The following is an 18,185-nucleotide window of genomic DNA, read 5'->3' as shown; positions in this document are numbered from 1 at the left end:
TGACCACCAATATGAGGGGCCCTTCTTCTGTTGACCATCGGTGTAGGGGGTCCTTCTCCTCCTGAGCACCAGTGTAAGGAGACCCTTCTTCTTCTGACCACGAGTTCTACTAACCATCAATGTAAGGGCCCCATCTCCATTTGAATACAATGTAAAGGGACCCTTCTCTTACTGACCACCAATATGGGGGTCCCTTCTCCATCTGACTACTATGCAAGGGGGCACTTCTTCTACTGACCATCAGTTTAGGGGTTCCTTCTCCTGACCACCAATGTGAGGGGGGCCTTCTCTTTCTGACTATATGTAGGTGGACCCTTCTCTAACTGACCTCCAATATGAGGGCCCCTTCTCCATATGACTACTATGCATGGGGGCCCTTCTTCTATTGATCATCAGTGTAGGGGTCCTTCTCCACCTGAGCACCAGTGTAGGGAGACCCTTCTTCTAACCACCAATGTAAGCTGCCCTTCTCTGTATGATTATAAGTAATGGGACCCTTCTCCTACTGTCCTCCAATATGAGGGCCCCTTCTCCATCTGACTACTATGTAAGGGGGGCCCCTCTTCTATTGACCATTAGTGTTGGGGGGCCTTCTCCTCTTGACCACCAATGTAAAGGGACCTTTCTTCTACTGACCACCAATGTAAGGAGTCCTCCTCCGTCTGACTATATGTAAAGGGACCCTTCTTTTACTGACCACCAATATGAGGGTCCCTTCTCCATCTGACTGCTATGCACGGGGGCCCTCCTTCTACTGACCAGTAGGAGGGTAGTGTAGGCGGTCCTTCTCCACCTGAGCACCAATGTAAGCAGACCCCTCTTCTACTGACCACCAATGTAGGGGCCCTTTCTCTCCCTAATCTCCAAAGTAAGGTGGTCCTTCTCCAACTGACCACCAATGTAAGGGGCCCCTTCTCCCACTGACCACCATTGCAAGGGGCCCTTCTCTATCTGAGCACCAATCTAGAGGGCCCCTTCACTTTTTCCACATTTTATGTTCCAGCCTTATCCCAAAGTGGATTAAATTCATTACTTTCCTAAAATTTTTACAAACAATACCCCATAATGACAACGTGAAATAAGTTTGTTTGAAATCTTTGCAAATGTATTAAAAATCTAAAAGGAAAAAAATCCCATGTACATAAGTAGTCACAGCCTTTGCCCAATACTTTGTTGAAGCACCTTTGGCACCAATTACAGCCTCAAGTCTTTTTGAGTATGATGCTACAAGCTTGGCACACCTATTTTTGGGCAGTTTCTCCCATTCTTTGCAGGACTTCTCAAGCTTCATCAGGTTAGATGGGGAGCGTTGGTGCACAGCCATTCTCAGATCTCTCCAGAGATGTTCAGTAGCCTTCAAATCTGGGCTCTAGCTGGGCCACTCAAGAACATCCACAGAGTTGTCCCGTAGCCACTCCTTTGTTATCTTGACTGTGTGCTTAGGGTCGTTGTCCTGTTGGAAGATGACCCTTCGCCCCAGTCTGAGGTCCAGAGCTCTGGAGCAGGTTTTCATCAAGGATGTCTCTGTACATTGCTGCATTCATCTTTCCCTCGATCCTGACTAGTCTCCTAGTTCCTGCCGCTGAAAAACATCCCCACAGCATGATGCTGACACCACCATGCTTCACTGTAGGGATGGTATTAGCCAGGTGATGAGCAGTGCTTGGTTTCCTCCAGACATGATGCTTGCCATTCAGGCCAAAGAGTTCAAGCTTTGTTTTATCAGACCAGAGAATTTTGTTTCTCATGGTCTGAGAGCCCATCAGGTGCCTTTTGGCAAACTCCAGGCGGGCTGTCATGTTACTGAGAAGTGGTTTCTGTCTGGCAACTTTATCGTACAGGCCTGATTGGCAGGGTGCTGCAAAGATGGTTGTTCTTCTGGAAGGTTCTCCTTTCTCCACAGAGAAATGCTGGAGCTCTGTCAGAGTGACCATAAGGTTCTTGGTCTCCTCCCTGATTGCTCAGTTTGGCCCAGCGCCCCGCTCTGGGAAGAGTCCTGGTGGTTCCAAACTTCTTCCATTTATGGATGATGGAGGCCAGTGTGCTCATTGGGACCTTTAGCGCTGCAGAAATGTTTCTGTACCCTCCCCCAGATCTGTGCCTCCATACAATCCTGTCTCGAAAGTCTGTAGACAATTCCTTGGACTTCATGGCTTGGTTTGTGCTCTGACATGCACTAACTTATATAGACAGGTGTGTGCCTTTCCATATCATGTCTAATCAACTGAATTTACCACAAGTGGACTTCGATCAACTTGTAGAAACATCTCAAGGATGATCAGTGGAAACAGGAGGCACCTGAGCTCAACTTTGAGTGTCATGGCAAAGGCTGTGGTAGTTCTGTACATCAGATTTTTTCGTTATTTATGTTTAATAAGCTTGCAAAGATTTCAAACACACTTCTTTCACGTTGTCATTATGGGGGATTGTTTTCTCTTTGAAATGTGAGTAGGAACTGACATAGCAAGGTGCAATGAGGTGAAACTAAATCAAGAAGGTTCACAGAGGAGGATCTCTGGTCAATAGCAGACCGTTTGTGGTGTCCCCTCATGGGCGGGTTTTTTACGTTTTTTTAAAGGTGGTTCAAGTTTACATTGAGCCCATGTGCCCCCTGGAAGTCCTGTACCTTCAGAATGTGGGCCTAAACTCCAGGTATGGACTGTGGAAGGGTTAGATCCTCAGTCAGGTTTCTGCTCCTCTCCGTGGCCCCCCCGGGTGACATTTCCACTCTCTTCCTGTCCTTGAGACTAACTATAAACCTGACAAATATGCAAATTCTTGCAGATTTTGGCCGGAACTCAGATTTTCTGTTGACGTTTTATGAAAGGAAATTCCCGGCTTGTACAAGATGTCATATTAAATCAACAGACTGTTTGTAGAATGGGAGCGGCGTGTCCCTAGAATGAACGGTAGGAATAATTTACAGAAAAGGTGCGCCCCGGTCTGTCCTGATATGGCGGAACGTGTATGTGTCCGAGGCCGGCGCTGCCTGTATATCTGTATGTCATAACATGGGAGATGTCACCTCCAACAATGGGAGCATGCTTGTCCCAGGCAGAGGGTCCCGCGTGCACGCCGTGTCCCAGGCAGAGGGTCCCGCGTGCACGCCGTGTCCCAGGCAGAGGGTCCCGCGTGCACGCCGTGTCCCAGGCAGAGGGTCCCGCGTGCACGCCGTGTCCCAGGCAGAGGGTCCCGCGTGCACGCCGTGTCCCAGGCAGAGGGTCCCGCATACATGCCGTGTCCCAGGCAGAGGGTCCCACATGTTTAGCCTGCTCCAGGAGGAGTGCCCTGGGTGGACCCTGACAAAACACTTCTTGTGATTAATGTGTTCTTTGTTTTCAGCATGTTAACGTGTCTCAGATAGAGGGTCCTTAGTGTTCAGGAGGTCTATGACGGGCCCTTGATGTTCTGCATGTCCCTGTCACAGGGTCCTTTGTCCCCAGCATGTCTCTGGCAGAGAGCTCTTAGTCCTTAGCATGTCTCGGGTAGAGGATCTTTAGTGCTCCTCAGGTGCATGATAGGTCATTTGTGTTTTGCATGTCCCTGGCAGAGGGTCTTTAGTGCTTAGCATGTTTCTAACAGAGGGTCTTTGGTGCTTAGCACGTCCCTGGCAGAGGGTCCTTAGTTCCAAGAAAGTCCATGGCAGACAGCCTTTAGTGCTCGGCATGTCCCCAGCGAAGGGCCCCTAGAATTCAGAATGCCCCTGGCAGAGGGTCATTAGTTCTCAGCATGTCCCTGGCAGAAGGTTCTTGGTCTTCAGCATTTCTCTTATAGAGAGCTCTTTGTCCTCACCATGTCTCTTGCAGAGGGCCACAAGTGCTCAGCATGTCCCTGGCAGAGGGTCCTTAGTGCTCAGCATGTCCCTGGCAGAGGGTCCTTAGTACTCAGCATGTCCCTGGCAGAGGGTCCTTAGCACCCAGCATGTCCCTGGCAGAGGGTCCTTAGCACTCAGCATGTCCCTGGCAGAGGGTCCTTAGCACTCAGCATGTCCCTGGCAGAGGGTCCTTAGTGCTCAGCATGTCCCTGGCAGAGGGTCCTTAGTGCTCAGCATGTCCCTGGCAGAGGGTCCTTAGTGCTCAGCATGTCCCTGGCAGGGGGTCCTTCATGTTCAGCATGTCCCTGGCAGAGGGTCCTTCGTGTTCAGCATGTCCCTGGCAGAGGGTCCTTAGTGCTCAGCATGTCCCTGGCAGAGGGTCCTTAGTGCTCAGCATGTCCCTGGCAGAGGGTCCTTAGTGCTCAGCATGTCCCTGGCAGAGGGTCCTTAGTGCTCAGCATGTCCCTGGCAGGGGGTCCTTAGTGCTCAGCATGTCTCTGGCAGAGGGTCCTTAGTGCTCAGCATGTCCCTGGCAGAGGGTCAATAGTTCTCAGCATGTTCCTGGCAAAAGGTTCTTGGTCTTCAGCATTTCCCTAATAGAGAGCTCTTTGTCCTCACCATGTCTCTTGCAGAGGGCCACAAGTGCTCAGCATGTCCTTAGCAGAGAGTCCTTAGTGCTCAGCATGTCCCTGGCAGAGGGTCCTTAGTGCTCAGCATGTCCCTGGCAGAGGGTCCTTAGCACCCAGCATGTCCCTGGCAGAGGGTCCTTAGTACTCAGCATGTCCCTGGCAGAGGGTCCTTAGCACCCAGCATGTCCCTGGCAGAGGGTCCTTAGCACCCAGCATGTCCCTGGCAGAGGGTCCTTAGCACCCAGCATGTCCCTGGCAGAGGGTCCTTAGCACCCAGCATGTCCCTGGCAGAGGGTCCTTAGCACCCAGCATGTCCCTGGCAGAGGGTCCTTAGCACCCAGCATGTCCCTGGCAGAGGGTCCTTAGCACCCAGCATGTCCCTGGCAGAGGGTCCTTAGCGCTCAGCATGTCCCTGGCAGAGGGTCCTTAGCACCCAGCATGTCCCTGGCAGAGGGTCCTTAGCACCCAGCATGTCCCTGGCAGAGGGTCCTTAGCACCCAGCATGTCCCTGGCAGAGGGTCCTTAGTGCTCAGCATGCCCCTGGCAGAGGGTCCTTAGTGCTCAGCATGCCCCTGGCAGAGGGTCCTTAGTGCTCAGCATGTCCCTGGCAGAGGGTCCTTAGTGCTTAGCATGTTTCTAACGGAGGGTCTTTGGTGCTTAGCACGTCCCTGGCAGAGGGTCCTTAGTTCCAAGAAAGTCCATGGCAGAGGGTCCTTAGTGCTCAGCATGTCCCTGGCAGAGGGTCCTTAGCACTCAGCATGTCCCTGGCAGAGTGTCCTTAGCACTCAGCATGTCCCTGGCAGAGGGTCCTTAGTGCTCAGCATGCCCCTGGCAGAGGGTCCTTAGTGCTCAGCATGCCCCTGGCAGAGGGTCCTTAGTGCTCAGCATGTCCCTGGCAGAGGGTCCTTAGTGCTCAGCATGTCCCTGGCAGAGGGTCCTTAGTGCTCAGCATGTCCCTGGCAGAGGGTCCTTAGTGCTTAGCATGTTTCTAACAGAGGGTCTTTGGTGCTTAGCACGTCCCTGGCAGAGGGTCCTTAGTTCCAAGAAAGTCCATGGCAGACAGCCTTTAGTGCTCGGCATGCCCCTAGAATTCAGAATGCCCCTGGCAGAGGGTCAATAGTTCTCAGCATGTCCCTGGCAGAAGGTTCTTGGTCTTCTTCCCTAATAGAGAGCTCTTTGTCCTCACCATGTCTCTTGCAGAGGGCCACAAGTGCTCAGCATGTCCTTAGCAGAGGGTCCTTAGTGCTCAGCATGTCCCTGACAGAGGGTCCTTAGTGATCAGCATGTCCCTGGCAGAGGGTTCTTAGTGCTCAGCATGTCCCTGGCAGAGGGTCCTTAGTGCTCAGCATGTCCCTGGCAGAGGGTCCTTAGTGCTCAGCATGTCCCTGGCAGAGGGTCCTTAGTGCTCAGCATGTCCCTGGCAGAGGGTCCTTAGTGCTCAGCATGTCCCTGGCAGAGGGTCCTTAGTGCTCAGCATGTCCCTGGCAGAGGGTCCTTAGTGCTCAGCATGTCCCTGGCAGAGGCTCCTTAGTGCTCAGCATGTTCCTGGCAGAGGGTCCTTAGTGCTCAGCATGTCCCTGACAGAGGGACCTTAGTGCTCAGTATGTCCCTGACATAGGGTCCTTCATGTTTAGCATGTCCCTGACAGAGGGACCTAGTACTCAGCATGTCCCTGACATAGGGTCCTTCATGTTCAGCATGTCCCTGGCAGAGGGTCCTTCGTGCTCAGCATGTCCCTAGATCCTTCATACAGTGACCTCTTCTGTAGTAAGTAGAAGGAGCTCTATTTGTCATTGTGTGTCTGATGTAGTAGGAGTGAGACTACAGGTCCCATCATCCCTGTTCAACAACCTTTAGCTGGTCACATTGTGTATTATGGCCAATCATGAATGTGGATATTGTCTTTCCTGTGCGGAGTTCAGACTTCTACAATGCACCGCGCCTCTCTTACCTATAGGGAGGCATCTGCATGGCACTGTGCCTGAACTCTGTCAGCATCCTGCGATTCCCCATCACACCGTCACATTCATTGATTGTGTGTCTGAGTGACAGGTTCTCTTTGAATCTCTCTGCAATGTCTGCAATGAGTGTAATGGTATGATCTATACATTATGTAGACGTGCCCTCCTCTCCCCGGCTATATATAATCACTGCAGCTGTTCCTGGGTGCGTCCACTGCTGATAACAGCTGTACAGAGAGCGCGCCTGCCTGTCCACACATGGATTACATATGGATCTGTGTATGTGGGGTGTGATATATAATGTGTGTGTGTGTGTATATATGTATATATATATATATATATATATATATATATATATATATATATATATATATATATATATATATATAATTTATATAGAGAGGACACCTATTCTGTGGATCTGTTATTACTTTTATTATTATACATTTATATAGCTCTGTACCAGAGGAGCTTACACTCTAATCTCCCCCCATAGTCACACTCTATTATTATACCTCTCATACAGCGCCTTTAAAAAGTATTCATACCCCTTGAAATTTTCCACATTTTGTCATGTTACGACCAAAAACATAAATATATTTTATTGGGATTTTATGTGATAGACCAACACAAAGTGTCACATAATTGTGAAGTGGAAGGAAAATGATAAATGGTTCTCAAAATTTTTATAAATAAATATGTGAAAAGTGTGGTGTACATTTGTATGGCGCCCCCCGAAGTCAATACTTTGTAGAACCTCCTTTCACTGCAATTACAGCTGCAAGTCTTTTTGGGGATGTCTCTACCAGCTTTGTACATCTAGAGAGGGACATTTTTGCCCATTCTACTTTGCACAATAGATCAAGTTCTGTCAGAGTGGATGGAGAGCGTCTGTGAACAGCAATTTTCAAGTCTTGCCACAGATTCTCAATTGGATTTAGGTCTGGACTTTGACTGGACCATTCTAACACATGAATATGCTTTGATCTAAACCATTCCATTGTAGCTCTGGCTGTATGTTTAGGGTCGTTGTCCTGCTGGAAGGTGAACCTCCGCCCCGGTCTCAAGTCTTTTACAGACTCTAACAGGTTTTCTTCTAAGATTGTCCCGTATTTGGCTCCATCCATCTTCCCATCAACTCTGACCAGCTTCCCTGTCCCTGCTGAAGAAAAGCGTCCCCACAGCATGATGATGCCACCACCATGTTTCACGGTGGGGATGGTGTGTTCAGGGTGATGTGCAGTGTTAGTTTTCCACCACACATAGCGTTTTGCTTTTAGGCCAAAAAGTTCAATTTTGGTATCATCTGACCAGAGTACCTTCTTCCACATGTTTGCTGTGTCCTCCACATGACGTCTCACAAACTGCAATCAGGACTTCTTATGACTTTCTTGCAACAATGTCTTTCTTCTTGCCACTCTTCCATAAAGGTCAGATTTGTGGAGAACACGACTAATAGTTGTCCTGTGGACAGATTCTCCCACCTGAGCTGTGGATCTCTGCAGCTCCTCCAGAGTTACCATGGACCTCTTGGCTCTTCTCTGATGAATGCTCTCCTTGCCCGTCCTGTCAGTTTAGGTGGACGGCCATGTCTTGGTAGGTTTGCAGTTGTGCCATACTCTTTCCATTTTCGGATGATGGATTGAACAGAACTCTGTGAGATATTCAAAGATTGGGATATTTTTTTTATAACCTAATCCTGCTTTATACTTCTCCACAACTTTATCCCTGACCTGTCTGGTGTGTTATTTGGCCTTCATGATGCTGTTTGTTCTATAAGGTTCTCTAACAAACCTCTGAGGGCTTCACAGAACAGCTGTATTTATACTGAGATTAAATGACACACAGGTGGACTCTATTTACTTATTAGGTGACTTCTGAAGGCAATTGGTTCCACTAGATTTTAGTTAGGGTTATCAGAGTAAAGGGGGCTGAATACAAACGCACGCCACACTTTTCAAATGTTTATTTGTAAAAAAATGTTGAAAACCATTTATCATTTTCCTTCCACTTCACAATTATGTACCACTTTGTGTTGGTCTATCACATAAAATCCCAATAAATGAATGTATGAATACTTTTTTAAGGCACTGTATATAGCTCTGACGTATACCACAGTGCTGTACAGAGATCACTGAGCCAGTCACACAAGTCTCTGTACCAGAGGAGCTTACACTCTAATGTCTCCCCTCTGTCCGAGGATGACATTCGACCCTAAGAATTAGAGGTCACTTGAAGTCGGACGGTTGCTGCTTTTGCCTGTCTAGCCTTGTGCTGTTAATACATACCGTCTCCTGAGTGTGCATAACAGGACCGGCTCTGTATGTAGGAAGATTGTTAATGGTAGGGCTGTTCTGTGTTTGATGTTATTCTCATGTAGGAGCTGGGAGACAGCTTGTATCATCAAGGAAGATGACCGTGTATCAGACCTCAGGAGCCTCCCAGCTCTGTCTCCCAGCTCCAGAGTTGTCATAAGTAAAGCTGAAAAAAAAAGGAATCTCTGATCAATAGGCCTGCATGGCTATTTTATTATAACTGTCAATGTTAACGTTCTGGTGTCATCCTAGCGGTGACTGGTTCTCTTTATACCTGGAGGCTTCCCAGGTCACTGGTTGGGTCGGTGATCGCGGACTACCTGCTCTATTTCCAGCAGCAGACGGGATCTAGAATAAGAAGAGTTAACCTTCTGCTTGTGTAGTATATGGAATTTGAAACCTTATCCCCCCCCCACCCACCCATGTCCTCCTTGCGTCACCCCCCCCCCCCCTCCAGGCTCCTCGCCTGCTACACCCAGCGACCGCTGTCAGTCTGCACAGCAGAGGTACAAAGAGGGGGTATGAGGGTCTAGGGAAGGGGTGGAGGTCCTGGGGCTCTCTGGATACTCCATAGTACATGGGGGGTGTGTGTAAGGGGAAGGGGTGGGGGTCTCTAGACACTCCAGAGTACCTGGAAGGGGTGGGGGGGGTCTCTGGATACTCCAGAGTACATGGGGGGGTGTAAGGGGAAGGGGTGGGGGTCTCTAGACACTCCAGAGTACCTGGAAGGGGTGGGGGGGTCTCTGGATACTCCATAGTACATGGGGGGGTGTAAGGGGAAGGTGTGGGGGTCGCTAGACACTCCAGAGTACCTGGAAGGGGTGGGGGGGTCTCTGGATACTCCATAGTACATGGGGGGGGTGTAAGGGGAAGGTGTGGGGGTCCCTAGACACTCCAGAGTACCTGGAAGGGGTGGGGGGGTCTCTGGATACTCCATAGTACATGGGGGGGTGTTTAAGGGGAAGGGGTGGGGGGTCTCTGGATACTCCATAGTACATGGGGGGGTGTTTAAGGGGAAGGGGTGGGGGGGTCTCTGGATACTCCATAGTACATGGGGGGTGTTTAAGGGGAAGGGGTGGGGGGTCTCTAGACACTCCAGAGTACATGGGGGGGTGTTTAAGGGGAAGGGGCGGGGGGTCTCTGGATACTCCATAGTACATGGGGGGGTGTTTAAGGGGAAGGGGCGGGGGGTCTCTGGATACTCCATAGTACATGGGGGGGTGTTTAAGGGGAAGGGGTGGGGGGTCTCTGGATACTCCATAGTACATGGGGGGGTGTTTAAGGGGAAGGGGTGGGGGGTCTCTGGATACTCCATAGTACATGGGGGGGTGTTTAAGGGGAAGGGGTGGGGGGTCTCTGGATACTCCATAGTACATGGGGGGTGTTTAAGGGGAAGGGGTGGGGGGTCTCTAGACACTCCAGAGTACATGGGGGGTGTTTAAGGGGAAGGGGTGGGGGTCTCTAGACACTCCAGAGTACCTGGAAGGGGTGGGGGGTCTCTGAATACTCCATAGTACATGGTGGGGGGGGTGTAAGGGGATGGTGTGGAGGGTCTCTGGATACTCCGTAATAGTGAGGGGCTGTGCTCTTAATTGTTACATGACGGCTAATTGTCAAGGACCGCCCCCTAGTTTTTGCCTTTAGAAATACTGTCCAACCTTTAGTTTTGTAAACTCATTCTAAGTTTAATTTTAAATTTTTGAAAGTTTTTAGAATTAGTCCTTATTCTTAAAATAACAATATTTTATTGTAATAATTATTATATAAACAACGGGACATATTCTCCAATGGAAATTAATTGGAGAACGTGTCCCGTCGTTTTTTCTATTGGATATTGGTGGAATATTGGGAGTCCACCTTGACACTGATCTCTACATTGAGAACCAGAGAAACATTTGAAGTAACCCACTCGAATATATATATATATACAGTATCTCACAGAAGTGAGTACACCCCTCACATTTTTGTAAATATTTTATTCTATCTTTTCATGTGACAACACTGAAGAAATGACACTTGTCTACAATGTAAAGTAGTGAGTGTACAGCTTGTATAACAGTGTAAATTTGCTGTCCCCTCAAAATAACTCAACACACAGCCATTAATGTCTAAACCGCTGGCAACAAAAGTGAGTACACCTTTAAAGTGAAAATGTCCAAATTGGGACCAATTAGTCATTTTCCTTCCCCGGTGTCATGTGACTCGTTAGTGTTTCAAGGTCTCAGGTGTGAATGGGGAGCAGGCTTGTTAAATTTGGTGCTATCGCTCTCACTCTCTCATACTGGTCACTGGAAGTTCAACATGGAACCTCATGGCAAAGTGCTCTACATAAAGATGGCCTAGGCCAGTGATGGCGAACCTTGGCACTCCAGATGTTTTGGAACTACATTTCCCATGATGCTCAACTACACTGCAGAGTGCATGAGCATCATGGGAAATGTAGTTCTAAAACATCTGGAGCGCCAAGGTTCGCCATCACTGCCCTAGGCTATAAGAAGATTGCCAAGACCCTGAAACTGAGCTGCAGCACGGTGGCCATGACCATACAGCGTTTTAACAGGACAGGTTCCACTCAGAACAGGCCTCGCCATGGTCCACCAAAGAGGTTGTGTGCACGTGCTCAGCCCCATATCCAGAGGTTGTCTTTGGGAAATAGACGTATGAGTGCTGCCAGCATTGCTGCAGAGGTTGAAGGGGTGGGAGGTCAGCCTGTCAGTGCTCAGACCATACACCGCACACTGCATCAAATTGGTCTGCATGGCTTTCGTCCCAGAAGGAAGATGAAGCACAAGAAAGCCCGCTAATAGTTTGCTGAAGACAAGCAGACTAAGGACATGGATTACTGGAACCATGTCCTGTGGTCTGATGAGACCAAGATAAACTTATTTGGCTCAGATGGTGACAAGCGTGTGTGGCCGCAACCAGGTGAGGAGGACAAAGACAAGTGTGTCTTGCCTACAGTCAAGCATGGTGGTGGGAGTGTCATGGTCTGGGGCTGCATGAGTGCTGCCGGCACTGGGGAGCTACAGATCATTGAGGGAACCATGAATGCCAACATGTACTGTGACATACTGAAGCAGAGCATGATCCCCTACCTTCAGAGACTGGGCCGCAGGGCAGTATTCCAACATAACAACCCCAAACACACCTCCAAGACGACCGCTGCCTTGCTAACGAAGCTGAGGATAAAGGTGATGGACTGGCCAAGCATGTCTCCAGACCTAAACCCTATTGATCATCTGTGGGACATCCTCAAACGGAAGGTGGAGGAGCGCAAGGTCTCTAACATCCACCAGCTCTGTGATGTCATCATGGAGGAGTAGAAGAGGACTCCGGTGACAACCTGTGAAGCTCTGGTGAACTCCATGCCCAAGAGGGTTAAGGCAGTGCTGGAAAATAATGGTGGCCACACAAAATATTGTCACTTTGGGCCCAATTTGGACATTTTCACTTAGGGGTGTACTCACTTGTGTTGCCAGCGGTTTAGACATTAATGGCTGTGTGTTGAGTTATTTTTAGGGGACAGCAAATTTACACTGTTATACAAACTGTACACTCACTACTTTACATTGTAGTGTAATTTCTTCAGTGTTGTCACATGAAAAGATAGAATGAAATATTTACAAAAATGTGAGGGGTGTACCTACTCTTGTGAAATACTGTGTATGTATGTGTGTGTGTATAATATATATGTATATATTACTATAGCTCTGACATACTGCAGTGCTGTATGGAGAACACTAAGCCAGCCACACCATGTCCAAATCATATATTTTTCATATATGAAAACAATATGTAAAACCCATAACACCCCTATAAATGATGAAATATTAAGAGAAAAATGTGTATGTATATACAGTATGTATATGTACAGGGCTCAAAATTTCAAGTCCTGAGCTACTAGCCAGGCCTTAAGGGTTACTTTCCCCACCCAACCCCAACCATGCCCGGCCCTAATCCCACCCTCATAAATTATCTCATGAAATTACATTTAAATGTTTTATGCAGAATTAAGTTACAAAAATAAATATTAACAACAACTTTATCAGTACCCCTCAGCACAGCCTCACCAGTGCCCATCAATACAGCGTGACCAGTGCCCATCAATGCAGCATGACCTGTGCCCATCAATACAGCGTGACCAGTGTCCGTCAATACAGCCTCACCTGTGCCCATCAATACAGCCTCACCTGTGCCCATCAATACAGCCTCACCTGTGCCCATCAATACAGCCTCACCTGTGCCCATCAGTGCAGCCTCACCTGTGCTCATCAGTGCAGCCTAACCTGTGCTCATCAGTACAGTCTCACCTGTGCCCGTCAGTACAGTCTCACCTGTGCCCGTCAATACAGTCTCACCTGTGCCCGTCAATACAGTCTCACCTGTGCCCATCAATACAGCCTCACCTGTGCCCATCAGTGCAGCCTCACCTGTGCTCATCAGTACAGTCTCACCTGTGCCCGTCAGTACAGTCTCACCTGTGCCCATCAATACAGTCTCACCTGTGCCCGTCAGTACAGTCTCACCTGTGCCCGTCAGTACAGTCTCACCTGTGCCCGTCAATATAGTCTCACCTGTGCCCGTCAGTACAATCTCACCTGTGCCCATCAATGCAAAGTCAGTCGTATATTAAAAAGGAAATAAAAAAAATATAAAATGCATGCAGTTACATATACAGTGTGTAAGTATGTGTGTGTGTATGTATGTATGTGTGTGTGTGTGTATATATATATATATATATATATATATATATATATATATATATATATATATATATATATATATATATATATATATGAATATGTGCAGCAATTTAAATATTAAAAATACAAAATGTTATATGGAATATAAATATATATATATATTATAACATTTTGTATTTTTTTTAATATTTAAATTGATGCATATTTATATAAATACATTTCAGATTGCATGCATTTTATATTTTTTTTATTTCGTTTTTTTAATATACAATTTTCTTTTTTTTAAATATTTAAATTTCTGAGATTGTATGAATTAGTTGCATTTGTATAATATTAGTAAAAATACAATGGGAAAGTTTGAATGTGGACTGCACACCCTGATATAAACGGAAAATCAGTGTTGCTGTGTAATGATGACTAAATAATCCTGTATAACACGGACCAGGCTTTGGAGGTTCCCTGTGTAAGGCTCATTATGTGTCCCGGTGGTCTCCCTCCTCTCGCCGCCCCCTCCTTTTTAAACGGGCTGGGATGTAAAGCAGATCCCTCTAAACCACCAACACATGGCAGATCCTGGGAAAGTCGCGTCATCAGGGTGAGGCCGTGGTGATTTCTCAGCCCACGCTTTCCTTTCTGGTAACTGACAGATGGAGGTCGGAATTGGTATAGAAATCTGACCTAATAATAATAATAGGGGGCTTGTCCGGGATTATTCCTCCGGAGCCAGAAACAGCAACTAGGACTCGTCCCCTGGCACTGACAGAGGTGACCCTGTGAGACTGGCCAGTGAAAGCCTTGGCTGCATCAATACTGTCACCTGTCCGGATTCGCTGTGGCTGTACAGGCTCTAGAAGTATCCACAGTGCTGGCTTGGTCAAGTTTTTAATATCACTGCAGTATATGTCAGAGCTATATAAATGTATAATAATAATAGTGTGTGATTGTGGGGGGGGGGACATTAGAGTGTAAGCTCCTCTGGTACAGAGACTGAGGTGACTGGGTCAGTGTCCTCTGTACAGCACTGCGGTATATGTCAGTGCTATATAGCGGAAGAAATTGGATAAATCTATAAGAATAGATGGAGTTAAACTGACTGATTCCTACGGAGCGGGAGGTGAGGATGGAGGGCTCATCGATCGATGGGTCATTAGTCATTGGCACTGAGCAGATGAGCGTGCGGTCAGCCTTTTTTTTATAGAGAGCTCCATGTGGTTTTTCGAGCCCCCAGGATATGAGTAGTCCCTAATTGCTTTCCCTATAGTATTTGTAGAGCTCTTAGGCTCCTCGTTATAGTTAATAATCCTTAATGCTCGCTTGTTTCACTTTAAATCTTCTTAATTCCCAGAACAGGACCTTCCATTGTCTACATTCGTTTTACCACTCGGAACAAAAAGCTTAACTTCACTTTCCCTGACGCACTTCAATAGGTCTCATTGTCCCACTGCGGGAATTTTTTATAATGAGCCAATTATCAGTTATCAAACAGCTTCCAATTCCCTCCGGCATGAAGTCATCAAATGCTGTTGATACAGGAGGCAAATCCTCGGTTTCCACCAACTGAAAGGTTTTTCTGCCTAAAGTTTCCATAGGCAATTCAATTCTATTGATCTGCCAGAAATCCAGTGAGCTCCTAAGGTTTGGTTTTGGCCCTACCTGCTGGACTACAAAACTCCAGTAAAATAATGTTGCTGCTTCGACTCCCAAGACCCTGGCCCACACTATATGTGAAGGGAAAGGGCTCTTGGGAGATGTAGTTCTGGGGGGGGGGGGGGGGCCAGTTGCCCCTCCTAATGACCACACAGCGCTCCAACATTTTGTGATTAGCTGTACCTACTTGCAACTTGCAACTATAGCAGAATGATCACGGTAACAAAAAACTCCCCCGTGCGCCCAACAAAAATTTTTTAGTAGCATGAGATTAAAGTGGCCCATTCAGCTCCAGCCTGATGACAAATGATGACATCATAGCCTGAAAATGATGACATTTCATTGGGGAAATAGTTTGGTGAGACAAGATTTCTGTACCTGTTTAGTGGACTTCTTTGCCCAACATCTGTTGGCCAGGATTATCTGAAGGAGTGTTTACAAGTTGCCAAGCTTTCCTATCTGCCCAGACTCTGTTTAGTCATAGTTGGTCAACTAAGAGAATTGCAAAAAATGAAGGAGCAGATCACTTCTGACAACTGCTTGTTTGCAGTTGTTTCAAGAGACAAACACAAAGTGTGTGGAAACTACTATATTTTCTGTAGAGCAGTCTTTAGCAACTTGGTGGATTCTGGCTTCCAGGAGAACCTGGAAATCAGTCAAGTGCCACCATAGAGAACCTGGAAATCAGTCAAGTGCCACCACAGAGAACCTGGAAATCGGTCAAGTGCCACCTTAGAGAACCTGGAAATTAGTCAAGTGCCACCATAGAGAACCTGGAAATCAGTCAAGTGCCACCTTGGATGTAACCAGTTGTAGAAATTTAGATTGTTTGTATGGAATTTTTTTTTAGCATCTTCTCTCCATAAATGCTTCTGCTTTTATCTTCTTGACCAATGTTTTTTTTTAATATCCTCTTTTTCTTCTCTTTCCATCAACAGCACTGCCTCCAAAGCTTTTCCAAGACCCAGATGAGCGATCAGCCAAAATGGCATTCTGCCTACCTCGACTGGCCTGCCCCAGTAGATGCTGCTGTGGTTGCCACCAACAGAGACCCGGTTTCGTGTTAGTTTGGGTTCCAGAATCTTCTGTGCCCCGTGGACTCAACGCCAGTGAAGTCTTGGACTCTTCTGATGACGGCAGCGAGTTGCAGAGGATCTCATCACTAAATGATGATGATGATGATGATGGAGAAAAGTGGGGCCCGAAGCTTCTGAAGGACAAAATGACAGCTGGGACAAGCTACCCCGTCAGACGCCGTTCCTTGAGATACGCAGAGCGTTCCCAGCAGAACTCGGCTGATGGGGTTGGGGATGAGAAAGTCAGCAGTGGAATTGTACTCACCTCTTATAAATCCACGGTAGACTGTAACTTTAACAGTGACTTGCCCAGCTCTACGTGCGAGGAGGTGGATAACCTTCAGGGTGAAATTCCCAGGTTGGACAATGCTCCAGAGGTTCCTAAACATGGAGTGGCATCTTTCTGGAAAGCAAAATTCAGTAGTGATATAGACTCTTCTGTCACTCATACCACGAACCCTCCCCCAACTAATTTATGTAACGGACCTTCCCTTGAACCCACAAATGGCTATGCACCCATCATAAAAAATTCAAAGTTAAAAAGTATCTCATTCTCTGATCAGGTGGTGCCCATCACGGACAAAGATATGAATTCAAACTCTGGCGACTCGACAGAAAGTTTGACGAGTTTGTCTGCCACAGATGCTTCACAATCTGCTCCGGAGCTTTCGAGGATGGAGCCCCCAACGGGGGAAGACCAGGCTGGGGAAAATCGGCTCAAGATCCGTAAACCAGCCCGCCGGAGCAAGGTGCCGCCTATTCAGTCCATGTGTGAACCACCCGAGCCCCTGGCAATTGTTCCCCCTAAAGTGCCCAGCAAGCCCCCCCGGGGGGCAGCCCCTCCACCTCCACTGGCTCCTCCCCCATTTTTGAGAAAGGGATCTCTGAAGAGGTATTCGACAGGGAACTCAGAGGAACTGCCAGAGAGAGATAAGAAGGCATCTGTATGCAGCCTTCCGGTGGAGAGGGGTAGAGATCGCCATTCCTCATCAGAGGACGCCAACGGTAAGTAATCAACACACTTAACTAGACCAGGGGTCTCTAAATTTTCTAAACAAAGGGCCAGTTTACTGTTTTTTCGGACTTTGGGGGGGCTGGTACGTCAATATGAGTGGAAAATGCTCTGACGCCAATAGAAGTAAACAATGCCTCATCATTGGTATTAGTTGGAGGAATGGTACCCCATCATTGGCATCTGTGGGAGGAATAGTGCCCCACTGTTGGTATCAGGGGAAGGAATAATGCCCCATTACTGGTTTCAGTGAGAGGAATAGTGCCCCATCATTGGTGTCAGTGGGAGGAATAGTGCCCAATCATTGGTGTCAGTGGGAGGAATAGTGCCCAATCATTGGTGTCAGTGGGAGGAATAGTGACCAGTGATTGGTGCCAATAGGAAGAATAGTGCCCCATTGTTGGTATCAGGGAAAGGAATAGTGCCCCATCTTGGTGCCAGTGGGAGGAATAGTGCCCCATCATTGGTGTCAGTCGGAGGAGTGGTGCCCCATCATTGGTATTAGTGGAAGGAATGGTGCCCCATCATTAGTGTCAATGGGAGGAATGGTACCCCATCACTGGTGTCAGTGGGAGGAATGGCGCCCCATCATTGGTATTAGTGGGATGGAATGGTGCCCCATCAGGAAAAGGAATAATGCCTCATTACTGCTGTCAGTGGGAGTAATTGTGCCCCCTTGTTGGTGTCACTGGGAGTAATAGTGCCCCAAGGGCCAGATATAGGTGGGCAAAAGGGCCACAGTTTGGAGACCACTGAACTAGACAAACCATTTTGATCCAGAGGAAGACAAAACAACCCCCTCCCCCCACCTTCCCCAAGGTAACTGTCGCCAACTCTGCCTTATGGTAATGACGATGGTGCATTCATTATTGAAATTGGAATATATACAATACTGCCCTCTAGTAATTATATTTGTGGGCATCGTTATTTGCGAAGAAGTCATCCAGGCCTTTTGCCATGACCACTATAATAGATTAGGACCACTTTATCACTCTTAATGAAAAGAATCCTTCTTTTTTTTTTTTTTA

General features: G+C 47.6%; 1 protein-coding gene across 2 annotated transcripts in view; it reads left to right on the top strand.

Moving 5' to 3' along the window:
• LOC141133590 (rho guanine nucleotide exchange factor 15-like) overlaps positions 1-18,185 on the top strand; it is a 92,012-nt gene that overhangs the window by 43,186 nt on the left and 30,641 nt on the right. For both annotated transcript variants that reach the window (XM_073623050.1, XM_073623051.1), the window contains one exon: positions 16,008-17,150. In XM_073623050.1, coding sequence (XP_073479151.1) covers positions 16,008-17,150 — 1,143 coding nt within the window. The remainder of the gene's footprint in view (positions 1-16,007; positions 17,151-18,185) is intronic.

Source organism: Aquarana catesbeiana, linkage group LG03, assembly GCF_042186555.1.
Source record: "Aquarana catesbeiana isolate 2022-GZ linkage group LG03, ASM4218655v1, whole genome shotgun sequence".
Lineage (NCBI taxonomy): Eukaryota > Metazoa > Chordata > Amphibia > Anura > Ranidae > Aquarana > Aquarana catesbeiana.
The sequence above is the reverse complement of the archived record's forward strand: the minus strand, read 5'-3'. Positions and strand labels throughout refer to the sequence as shown.